Source organism: Thermobia domestica, chromosome 5, assembly GCF_964235325.1.
Source record: "Thermobia domestica chromosome 5, izTheDome1.hap1.1, whole genome shotgun sequence".
In the NCBI taxonomy this organism is placed as follows: domain Eukaryota; kingdom Metazoa; phylum Arthropoda; class Insecta; order Zygentoma; family Lepismatidae; genus Thermobia; species Thermobia domestica.
This window is the reverse complement of record NC_137458.1, coordinates 113,102,965-113,115,392: the sequence shown is the minus strand read 5'-3', so window position 1 is coordinate 113,115,392 and position 12,428 is coordinate 113,102,965. Positions and strand designations below refer to the sequence as shown.

At 37.5% G+C, this 12,428-nt stretch overlaps 1 protein-coding gene across 1 annotated transcript; it reads left to right on the top strand.

Annotated features, from left to right (window-relative positions):
• Window positions 1-11,913: 11,913 nt before the first annotated feature.
• On the top strand, window positions 11,914-12,399 carry LOC145685214 (uncharacterized). Its single transcript, XM_081757574.1, has one exon. It carries the CDS (start codon window positions 11,914-11,916, stop codon window positions 12,397-12,399), a length of 486 nt encoding a protein of 161 aa, XP_081613700.1.
• The last annotated feature ends 29 nt before the right edge of the window (window positions 12,400-12,428 follow it).

Genomic DNA, 12,428 nt, shown 5'->3' with positions numbered 1-12,428 from the left:
ACACGTACATTTAATAATAAACTTTTAAGTTACAAGTTACATTTACCATACGTACACAGGAATTGTTGATAAACTGTTATGTTAATGTTCGGCAATGTTCGGGAAACTTCGTTAAAGTTCGAAAACATTCGTGAGGAGTTTTTATGATTTCCAATTATTGGTGTTCATAATAAAACAATACAATATTTAAAAAAAAACGTTCAGTATCTTAATTGTAAATATTTTAAAGTTATAAATTCCGATTAATATTTTATCTCGTATACAAATATTATAAACGTTACTACATATACTATATATCATTAATGCAAACAAAACCCATTAAAATACATTATAGTGACCGCCATGTTTGTATCTTCAAACAACGCCATCTGTGCACACGACATTAACATTAGTGTGTATAAGACTGTGCGTGTGTGTACATGTACCATAGCAAGTTGCCGAGTGTTGTTTGTTTTTATAACCGGCAATACCCCGCGCAGTTTCCGGGCGGCAATATTTTACTCGTGCCGCGTCGAGAAAACCTTTTTCTGGGCGCAAATACCACGCGGCGAGCACCGGTAGCGGTAAAAAGGCGCGATAATGTTTATTTACTAATATTATTCATTTTACCTATTCATACAAAAATATATCGTTTAATAAGCATATTTCCAAAGTTTCCAAAAAGTCGACGCCATATTGTTTTTGCAAATTAATTAAATTTTTATTTTAAAGTTACAATGTTCTAACCTTTATAGCAGTATTCGTTAGGTCCTAAGCTTGAAGATAATATCTTTCTTTTGTTTCTAAGACCAATAGTTTGCCTTAAAAAGAAGAAAATATATTGTGACGCACCCCAATATAAAAATTCTGGCGGCGCCCATGTTACCTTCGAAAAAATTGTCCAATTTTATCGTGTAAAGTGTCTTTCTATATAATTTTTAACCTGACAAATCCATTTCTGTAGTCCATTTCGTTCTACAATGACCACTTTAGCAGTTACTTCTATTTAAAGTCATCAAATTTTTATATTAATGTTACAATGTTCTATCTTGTATAATAATATTCGTTAGTTTATAAGCTTCAAGAAAATACCTTTTTTGTTTCTACGACCAATAGTTTGCCGTAAAAAAGCAAAAAATGTGATGTCACAAACTTATTTTCGGAACCGTTCCTAACACCACCCGAAAAAATTGTTTAAGTATATCGTGTAGGGTGTCATTCTATATAGTTTTTGACCTGACAAATCGATTTCTGTAGTCCATTTTGTCCTACGGTGAATAGTTTAGGAATTATGATAATTTAAAATCAATATACGGATAAATCTTACTTTTTTCCATCAGCCACATCTGTATAGCAACCAATGTCAGTACTATACTGGATTTTGTACGTTTAACTTCCAAAGTTACGGCCATAGTGTTATTCCTACAAACGGTAAAGCCTCGTACGTTTACCGACAAAAATATTTTGTCGCTTCCCGTGTACGCTAATCAAGTTTTTTTTATTTTTTCCCGTCATATTTTATTTCTTCGTATACAGTTTCCGTACGTGCCTTAAAAATGCAAGAGGACAGTGTCTGTTAGGTAAGTAATAATTTTTTTGAATTTGTATAATCTCCATGTGCTTTCCAGTAGTAACCATAGCCGTATAGTGTAGCATTACATAGGCATAAATCATACTCAAAACCTAATTTTTTCCCGTTTGAAATGGTATATATATCTTTAAAGTAACGCTAAATAGCTAAAAAAAATAATCACTGAAAAGCATTTGCATATACTTCAATCTTAATTTACTCTCAATAAGCCGTCCACATAATCATATTCTGCATACGCCACTGTTCTCAACAAACAAATTATTCCTTTTCGTTAATAATAATTCAACTTAATTTGCTTTTCGTTTAAAAAATATATATCTTCATTCTTAGTTTACGAAGACTCGTGGTGTTTTGTTCCCCAAAACAAGTTTTCTTCCCAATACTGTTCTACTTTAATCCATTGGAATGTCATAAAGGCGTGTATACATCCACTTTTTACCAACCATTCAAGTCCACTCAAAGCGTGGGTAACAACCCTAGCCATTTACGCTAACTTTCTCTCTCTCTCTCTCTCTCTCTCTCTCTCTCTCTCTCTAACACACACCAATGCAGTTTCTCATCCTTGCGGGCGTTGTCACACACACCAATACAAAAAAATACATTCTCTCTTCCCACCTCTCTCTCTCTTTCCTTCAAAGTAGTAACACAAATTTCCCCCCGCCCTTCTCTCCGGTCCTAGTCTCGCCTGCAGGCAAACCAATTTTTTTCTTTTTTCCTCTCTCTCTCTCTCTCTCTCTCGTGTCTTCCATAGTCGTCTGCAATGCTACGCAATCTTGTTTCTTTGTTATCCCCTATTCGCTTCTCGGCGTTTCAAATTGTAGCTAAACCATTTTTTCCAACCCTCATAGCTTTCATTCACTCATTTTAAACTATCTTCTACGGCTTATATATATATATATATATATATTCATTCTCTCGACCTCTCTTTCTCTGTTAACTCACACACAAGTCCTATAAAACTCCAGGAAATACTACAGCCCATTTCCAGTTCTTCCCACTTTTCATTTTTAAATTCGCGGCAGGGAAATCTCAATGTCTTTTTCGTTCATAACAACGCTTATATCCTACAGTTCTCCAACAAATAAAGGCAAAAAACAAGTCATTTTAATTCATGTAAATACATTAAAATCGCAGGTCAATATTTTTAATCATATTTGTTTATATAAATGGTAAATTTTAACTTACCTTTACTCCTAGTACTTTCAAATTTATTCGTTAAAGAACACACTCACACTAAAATACACAAGCCAACTTTCCACAAAACCAAAAGCACAGTATTTAATTTCATCTTATTTGAAACTCCGGTATATATATACCTTAAGCTGCGTGCTTTCATACACACACAAACACATCTGTTTTTCGCCTTCCGTTTTTTCACAAAACAAGTATAATAGGTTTTGTTCAACTTAACAACAATCTTTCCTACAAAAGGGGTCTTAATTTCTTTTTTCTTAGCATCGGGGTAGGTGGGATGTTAAATGCCACATTTATCTGTCTAACAAGTAAAAAAATCTTTTTTCATCTATTTCAAATGTTTTCTTTTCTAAAAAGAAAAAATGGGTACATTCAGGTCAAATACAGGTGCTCGCAAGTAACATAACGTTCTCTCCACCCCCAACAATAAATGTCACATACCTTTTCTCATTTTATTCTGTTCAATTGTATATATGTGTGGTCCACCAGTATGTGGCTTTCGCTTTCCATTGCAATAACTTTCACAAACTGACATCTAACATTTCCCAGGTGTTCCTTACAATAATCAGTGCTATTTCTTTTTCTTCAACTTAACATTTTTCTTCTCCATTCATTCTTCATAAGGCGCAAGTCACAATCCAATTAAAAGGAGTTCCTTTACTCAAAAAACACTTCACAATTCACCCCCAATCCTATGGACCACCCAAAATACCTAACATCTGGCAGTGTTTCCTTTCTTTACAGGCCGTCAAAGGATTTTTTCTACATATCCTCAGTCTCTCCCAGCATCCCTTAGCTATCATTCTATGTCTTTTTAAACAATAATGTATTATCTACATTTATGTTGTTTCTAATAGAAGCAAGTAACATATGTGGCAAATACATAAAAATGTTATTCTGCTAACTTTTGACTTCCTACGGTACAGCATTCGCCCAAAGCTATCTGTCAATTTCAGGTGTCAATATCTTCTTTTGTATTAACGACAGAAGGGTTCAATTTATATGAAAGTTAGATAATAGTATAATCTTTCGAATACAAAGGGTCTCCATTGTCTAAAACGACCACATAGGTGCGTAGCTTGGTCTGATATTGGACCAAATACTACTTTTTTGTTCATTGAATTTGAGGTAAGTTCACAATTTACATTTGAGATTTTATTTTCGCACAAGGTTCGAAAAACATTTTTATTTAATATTTTTGGGAGTTATAAACTACGATAAGGATAACATGGTTATCACTAATACACTGTTTTACTTTTAGCACCAGAATATTTAGACCATGAATAAATATTTAGAATAAATATTTAGACTATGAGAGCATTTGAATGATAATGATGGAATTAGTGGAATGGGAAAGTGGAAATACCACGTCAAACTCACGCTTACTTGGTCGGAGATCGAATCAGGAACACTAACACATTAAAAGTATCGTGTTCTCTAAAACTATGCACGAGAAATGATATGGTTTATTTATTTTGGTTTAGCGTCCCTTCAGTAGTGGGGGTTAGGAATACAGCTTAATGTTGAATCTGAACTCCCGCTGGGAATTGAACCATGGCTAGAGATGTGTACGCTAATCATTTAGCTTAGTTTTGAAAAGAATGCATTACAAAATGTCGAAAACTACGCCTGAGAATAATATGATTCGATTCCTTTAGAAACCATTGTTTTAGTTTAGCGTCCCTTCAGCTTAACGTGATATTTGAACAACCACTCGGGATTGAACCAGGGCCACAGGTGTGTACGCCAACCACTTAGCTTAGTTTTGAAAATAATGTATGATAAATTTCGAAAACTACGCATTAGAATAATATTATTAAATTTCAGAAAAGGATTGACAGCGACCCGACGTGGAAAAAAACACACCTAGGACTGAACCAAGGTCTTCCACGTTAGAAGCACGAACGCTAATCACAACTATGAGGGAAAAGAGTGCATGAATAATTGCCGTGGAGTGATTTTGAAACGTATTACGCATGAGGATAACATTGTTATCACTAACACACTGTTTTACTTTAAGCCGAAATATCGTTCCCATTTGACTATGGGAGAAAAAATATATGATCGTGGATTTATTAGGGGGTGGGGGAAACAGGGGCACGATGTTGTTTATCATAAACCGGGGATCGAATTAGAGACCTCAGACATTAGTAGAACGCACCGTTTAAAATTATTGTTTCCATGTCAATAGTCTACGCTAACCGATTAGCTCGAAAAAGAGACGCGTAAGAAATTTTGAAAACTACGCATGATAATAATATTGTTAAATTCCCGAAAAGGTTTGACAGTGCCCCGACGTGGAAAGCAAATCCACCGAGAATTAAAACCAGGGCCTTCCACATCAGAACCATGTACGCTAATTACTTAACTATGCGAAAAAAAGAGTGCATGAATATTTGGTTAAAAGTTTTACGCAATTCAGATTTTTTTCTTTTTGACAATTACATATGCGTAACGTTAATGTTTGGTGAATCTCTTAAACTTGGAAACGCATGATTTTAAATTCGAGAGAAAAAATGCTTACGTGTACTTTGTCGTATCTCAGCACTGTTGAAACATTCATTCATTTCATGCATTCTTTTTATCATTACAGAATTGTAGGTCAATTACATGCAGATGTAATGGTCACGAGTTTGATTTCCAGTATGACAGCAATAAAACACTCATTTCAGTAACATAATTATTTAAAACACGGAGTTAGAAAAAAACAGGATTTGCGTTTGATTTCTAGTACATATACTTTAATAATGGGATTCTGAGCGCCCCGCCGGGAATCAAACTCATGACCTTTACATGAATTGGTTAGATAAGAATTTATCATGAATGTTATGCTTTCCTGTTTATCAGATGATTAAGATTTTTTCTTCTTTCTTTTGTAGTAAATTAACGCTGCTCAATTCCTTTTCCCATTACATATTTCTTTTACCGTAATTGTACCTGTTTGTTTTTTTCTTTTTAACCATGGCCGAATCGGGTTTTATCGTTCGTAACGAAATCTCTCGTCATTATAGACGCTTTAATATTGAGGGCAAAATGATGGAAGTACAATTTAACGAACTCCCGCAGGAACCGATATCATTCAATACGTACATAATAGTTTTCAAGCGATGCTGGATTATTTATTAGCTAATGTCGATGATGAGGCGATGGTTGGTTTATCAGTAATATCACTATGCAACACCAATAAGCCATTTTGGGTGAGTTTTCGCCAAGCCCGAAACCTGACACTGGAAACGATGTGGGCCTCGTTCGAAAGAGTTTTGCAAAGCAACAATTCGTTTCTTCTTCACGAGCCATTCACCGTTTATTATCATCGCGTGGATATTCCACGTGGCTATGGCGGTTTGCGGCAAGGAATACTTCAAAATGAGGAGTTATTACGAAGCAGGCGAGGGATTGTACGCGTAAAAAATCAAGACTCAAGATGTCTGGCGTACACCCTTGATATTGCTATTTGTCTGAAAAATGTAGATGGGAAAAAACATAGACAATTGCAAGATCAATCTAAATGTGTTGTGGACGAAGAAGCAGATGCTTTATGTACAAATGCAGGAGTAAATTTGGATCATGGTGCCAGTGTAAATGAAATTCGACAATTCGAATCTTACCTGAAAGAATATAAAATTACTGTGTATTGTAGATATATTGGATTTCCTTCATACTATTAGCATTCAGTATATAAACAAATCAAGATTTAATAATGATTTCTTTTTTTTATTTTTTTCTTTCTTTATTTTCTGTGGATGATGAGAGACAGTCACAACTTGGAATAATAAGGCAGTCAGCAAACATTTCAAAATTCTCTTTAGTTGACGATTCCTCATTCTTCATTCTTGGTAAATTTATGTAACTTATGTAATCTGATGTAACCAAAGTGTTCTGTAACTGTTGACAAATTATTAAATCAGTCAAGAATTCCATTTACCTTGCACTTTCCTGAATCCTTACACGTGCGTACTTTGGATGTTTTTCCGTAAATTCGATGGCCATCTTCCTAGTTTGGTTGATATAAAAACGTCCCAGGACCCGGAAGAGGAGAGTAGCACACGAGAAGCGGCGAAGTACACAAGGAGCGAGGGTGAACAACGGCAGGAGAGAACTATACCAAATCCCACGCCAATTCGATACAGAGGCCGAGACATGGAGACGACCAGTCCACGACCAGGAAATGAGGTAGGGATTACATATCCAAGGTCCTAAACGTCCAAACAACCTTCCTTTTCTTTCTTCCTAAACATACTCTCGACTCTATCTTTTTTTAAATATTTGTTCTTATTTATTTCTACCCACATGCCCTACAAACTAAATACGCTCGTCGTCTTCTCAGATACCTCTCAATTCTACCAGTGAGCTATATTTCCCAAATTAACGATTATAGTTTCTTTTCTTTCTTCAAAACGACGACGAAAGCATTCCTACCGAATGCACAAGCGTAAGATGATGGAGATGCTGATCTTTTTTCTCTCATCAGCGTAAGAAGGTGATCAATGCTAGTTTTCTTTCAAATTTCTAAACCGTTTTTCTCTTTATTTTTTAAGTCTTTTTAGAGTCACCCCCAACTTCCCCGCCACCAACCCTCTATGAAACTAGTTTTCTTCTCTTTTGTTTTTTATTTTTGAGCGATCTTTCCTATGCTATTCAATAATTACCTTTCTTTTTCTCTCCTTTTCGGAGAGTGGTGGAGCCTCAATACCTCTTGTGTATGTTTTATGTGTTGTATTTAGTTTTTAATATAGGTATAGCATATTTAAGGTCTTAACTTGTGCCCAATGGTTTTATTAGGTTGTATTATATGTTGCGAAGACTAGCGGACGAATTTTTGATACCTTTAGAGGATATTTTTAACTTAAGTGATACTGTCTATTTCGATCCCGCGGCCTGTTCGTCTCCTAAATCGACTAAATTCACACGTAATTTATAACAACTTAAAAAGAAGCTAGAATTTTCGGAATCGTTTTCGGATATTTCTCCTGATTCTTTAGACATAACTGTTCGTGGTTCTAGTTCTAGTAGTATGGCAACAGGTGGAAACGATCCACCTCCGCCCATGAACGGCACGATTGTGAAACCGGAGCCTTTTTATGCCCGGTTGGGTGACGATGTAAACACGTACATCAGACGATTTTGAGACCATCGTTTGGATGGTATGAGACGAAAATTGGTGCTGGGGAGCCTACATCGTGGTCCCGCTGAAAACTGGTTTGCTGGCATAGAAGGAAAGCCAGAATTTGCCCAAATGACTTATGACCAGTTAAAGCAAGCTTTTATAAACGCTTTTAAGGACAATTTGGTGCCACAATTATCTGAAGCTCAGATGCAAGCCCGTGAACAAAATGAATCAGAATCCGTTCTAGAGTATGTTTATGCAAAGCAGGATTTTATTTTACGCGCAGACCCGACTGCCGATGAAAAGAAACAATTACAATTCATTGTGGAGGGACTTTTACCTGATCACTTTAAAGTTGTAGTACGAAAGGAGTACAACACGGTCAGTGACCTTCTGAACGACCTAATTATAGAGGAAAGGACTAAATTGTTACTGAAGCGTAAGGAATTAGAGAAATTCTTGAAAAAGAATTCTGCTGTTTTGCAGTCGTCTTTATTTTCTCCGGCTAGCATAGATGCGAATACTCAGAATAATGCTGAAGTAAGGGTTCAAATTCCGATTACTGTTCAACCGTATAATACACAGTCAGCATACTTGCAAAACCAGCAGGCTCAACAGAACCAACCGGTAATCGACCCGTTGACTGACATACAGTAACAACTGTCAAAGTTGACGCTGCAGAGTTCAGCCTTGGCTCCTTCAACAAATTGTGAAAGAAGTGATGATTCTCAATATAGGAAAAAGCAGTTTGATCAGCCGAAAAATGTAGGTCAGGATTACCAAGGAAAACGGAACGGTAATCAAACAAGAGAAGTCAGAATAATAATGCTAATATTAATAAAAAGTCTAGCAGTGATTTTGAGTCCTCAAGTAATAGTAATTCTTCGCCAGGTCAGCGTTCGACTCTGGATAGAGGCCAAATTATTTGTTACAAATGCAAATTACCCAATCATATTGCGAGATATTGTCGTATGCCTTCTTTAAACACGCAGACAGAGTAGATGGTCTGGACGAATCTACTCAAGGTTGCGTTATAGTCCCTATAGTGTCCTTTAACGAATTGCCTCATGTGTCAACTTTTATGAACGGGAAAGACGTAGAACTGATGATTGACAGCGGCAGCCAAATTAGTTGTCTGGGGGAAAATTTGGTCCCGGAAAATGCTAAACGTTTCCGTATTAATACTAGACTTCGGGGAGTAACAGGGAAGTCTATACAAGTTTCTGAGATAGCTTTATTAAAATTTAGGATTGGTAAAAAATAGTTTACTCATGTATTCAGAGTTATTCCAAATTTTGATTATGGGCCTTTGATTGGCCCCGATTTTTTGAAAAGCACAGGGCTATTTTAAATTACAATAAGCAAAATTTAACTCTCTTCCGATTCGGTCGCCCTCCTTCAAAAACGTTACCTCCGAGGAATTTAAAAGTCAATTTGTCAAAGGCCTTAAAATCCAGGCTTGCGCAGGGATCTCGAGCTATTTTTAGAGTATTGGAAAACACGATTTCGCTCGCATACTCTGGTAAAACTATGCAGCTGTTGGAATATTTCGGGGAAGAAGTTATTATTGTCGCCCTCTCGCCGGATAGAAGAAATACTGGACATTTTTATTCCATGTGCGATAGTGAATGGAGGATGCCCCGTGGTGTATGTTACGAATCCCACCATTAAGGATATCAAACTGCGACAAGGTACACATCTTGGGGATGCTGAAAATTTTGAGGAGGTCCCAGAAGAGCCTGAGGAGAGGAGTTTTTCGTCGGTAGAAGAAAGCCTACCGTCCCCGGAGAAGATGGAGCTGTCCAGGCGACTTTGTGATCCTAGTCGTGTCGACGTCAATCCCGAGCTATCCCCAGAAGATAAAGAAAGATTTTGCAGTCTCATACGAGAATTTCCTGATGTTTGGAGTTGGTCTGAGGAGGACATTGGACTCGAACGAGGCTACCTTCATGAAATTCGTCTATCCGATCCTACACCCGTCAATAAGGCGCCCTACTCAATACCGTATCATCTCCGTGGGGTACTCAAGCAGCAGCTGGACAGATGCTGCGTCAAGGGATTCTGAGGGAAAAAATCTCGCGCTGGAACCACCCCGTCTTGCTGATTAGAAAGCGTAATAATCAGTTTCGATTTGTAAGTGATCTACAGGGATTAAATATGCAATCATATCCTTCGAACTTTGCGACACCGTCAGTGGACGACATAATCAATTGTATGGCATGACATCTCTTTTATACCTCGAGCGATTTGACCAAAGGGTTCTTGCAAATTCCGATTACAGAGGAGTCGAAAGAGTGTACAGGCTTGTCGATACCAGGCATGTCAAGTTATCAATATTGTGTCCTACCTATGGGACATATTTCTTCCGCAGCAGCGCTTAATAGATTGGTCAAATTGACGTTAGCAGGCGTTTCAAGTACAAATATTATGCATTATGTGGACGACTTCTACATTATCGCGTCATCTGTAGACGAGATGGTCCATTGGTGCAAGATCCTTTTTGAAAAACTTAGAGAACGGGACTAAAATTGTCTCCCGAGAAGACAAAGATCGCACATTATTCTTTGATAGTGTTGGGACATCGTTTATCAAAATTTGGAGTGCAAGTGTCGGATCGAATGTTAGCCACGATTCAGAATTTCCAACGTCCACGCACAAAGAAGAATTTAAAAAGTATTTTTTTTAGGGGTGTGCTTCTTTTTGCGAAGGTATGTTAAGGATTTCTCGGAAATCGCTTATCCTCTTCAAACTCTGCTTCGAAAAGACCAAGATTTTAAGTGGGGAACCCAGCAACAAGAATCTTTTGAAGCTCTGAAAGAAGCAATTTTCGAAGCCTCAACATTGATGGGATACAAACCAGAGAGGGATCTACATATCTACACCGATGCCTGCAAGAAGGGCCTCACAGCTGTAGAAAAACAACCTATTTCAGACGATCCTGAAGCTGAATTAGTGCCAATCGCATATGGCAGTCGAGCAGTTGGACCTTCAGAAAAAAATTTGTCTGTGTACCACTTGGAACTCTTGGCTCTGCTGTATGCCCTGCGCTCTTCCAGATATTTCGTGGTGGGTCGACATTTCTATCTCCATACAGACTCCAAAGCTATTACGTTCCTTCGCTACAGTAATAACCTGACAGGTAAATTAGCGCGCTGGATGTCTGAGATTGATTGTTACGATTTTACCATCGCCCACGTGAAAGATACCGACAACATAGAAGCCGACAGTTTGAGTCGCTTTGTTAAACATAGTCGCGACAAGGAAGATGAAGAAGAGAGGGCCTCTGACCCGAGAATTTTCCTAATCGAAGACTTGGACCTCATTGATATCGCTAAAGAACAGCGAGAAGATGCAGTACTGAAGAAAATTCTTGATCACTTGGAGGATCGAGCAGAAAAGGATCCAGCCTATGAAAGACAGGCATCGTATTTTGTTTTGAAGAATAATGTAGCATACAAAGTGAATAAGACACCATTCGGTAAAGTCGATTTGTTAGCAGTACTATCGAAATTGCGAGACATTGTATTTGAGAAACTGCATTGCGGGAAACTGGGTGCGTGCCATGGTGGATTTTCGAAAACATACAACCTCTTAGTAAAGACTGTCTATTTCCCTAATATGAAAAACATTGTGTATGATAAGTGCCAATCTTGCGTGACTTTGTCAGTTGTTAAAAAAGAGGAGTGGAAAACAGTTTGGTAGTCTTCAGACACATCCTAGCGTCCATCCTTTCTTTAGAATTTATGTGGATCTCGGTGGGACCTACCCTAGTAATAATATTTTACGCCACAAATTTCTAATCATAGTCATAGATGAAGGAACTCGTTTTTGTATTACTGGTTCTTTACCAGATGCTTCTGCAGCTTCTGTTAGTGCTTTCATATATGACAACGTCATATTGAAGTATGGGATACCAACTCAAATTTGTTGTGATAGAGGTGTTGCATTTACTAGTCAAGTATTTAAGGAGTTATGTAAAATACTGGGGACTCAAATACATTTCGCTGACGTTCAAGGGCATTTTTCAATTGAGAGCGTAGAAATGGCAGTGAGAAATATAGAACAGCAATTGAAGATTGCCTTAGACAAAACTGACCAATCACGTTGGATTGAACTTTTACCAGAAGTAACCTTTGCCTATAACGTCACGTGCAACTTGAGCATGAAATATTCTCCTTTCGAACTCCTCCACGGCTTTTCTCCTCGGTTGTTGCATTCTGCCATGTTGGGTACGGAATGTGAATTTTCGGAAAACCAAGACAGATTGGAACCACTGAAGTATATACGCGAAAAAGCCCAGGAAAATTTGTACAACCGACACCTGACGTCCAAGAAGTCTTATGACAAGAGGCGGATACAACAAGAATTCAAGCAGGGTGAAGCGGTTTGGATTTTTGATCTGTCTAGAAAACGAGGACAAAGTGCTGCTTTTTCGGAAAAGTATTTTGGACCTGGTCAAATTGTGTCCAAAAACATGATAACAGCTATTATGTTAAGTTTCGAACACCCAGAGGACAGATTAAGATAGATTCCTTTTCTATAGACCGGCTTAAGAAG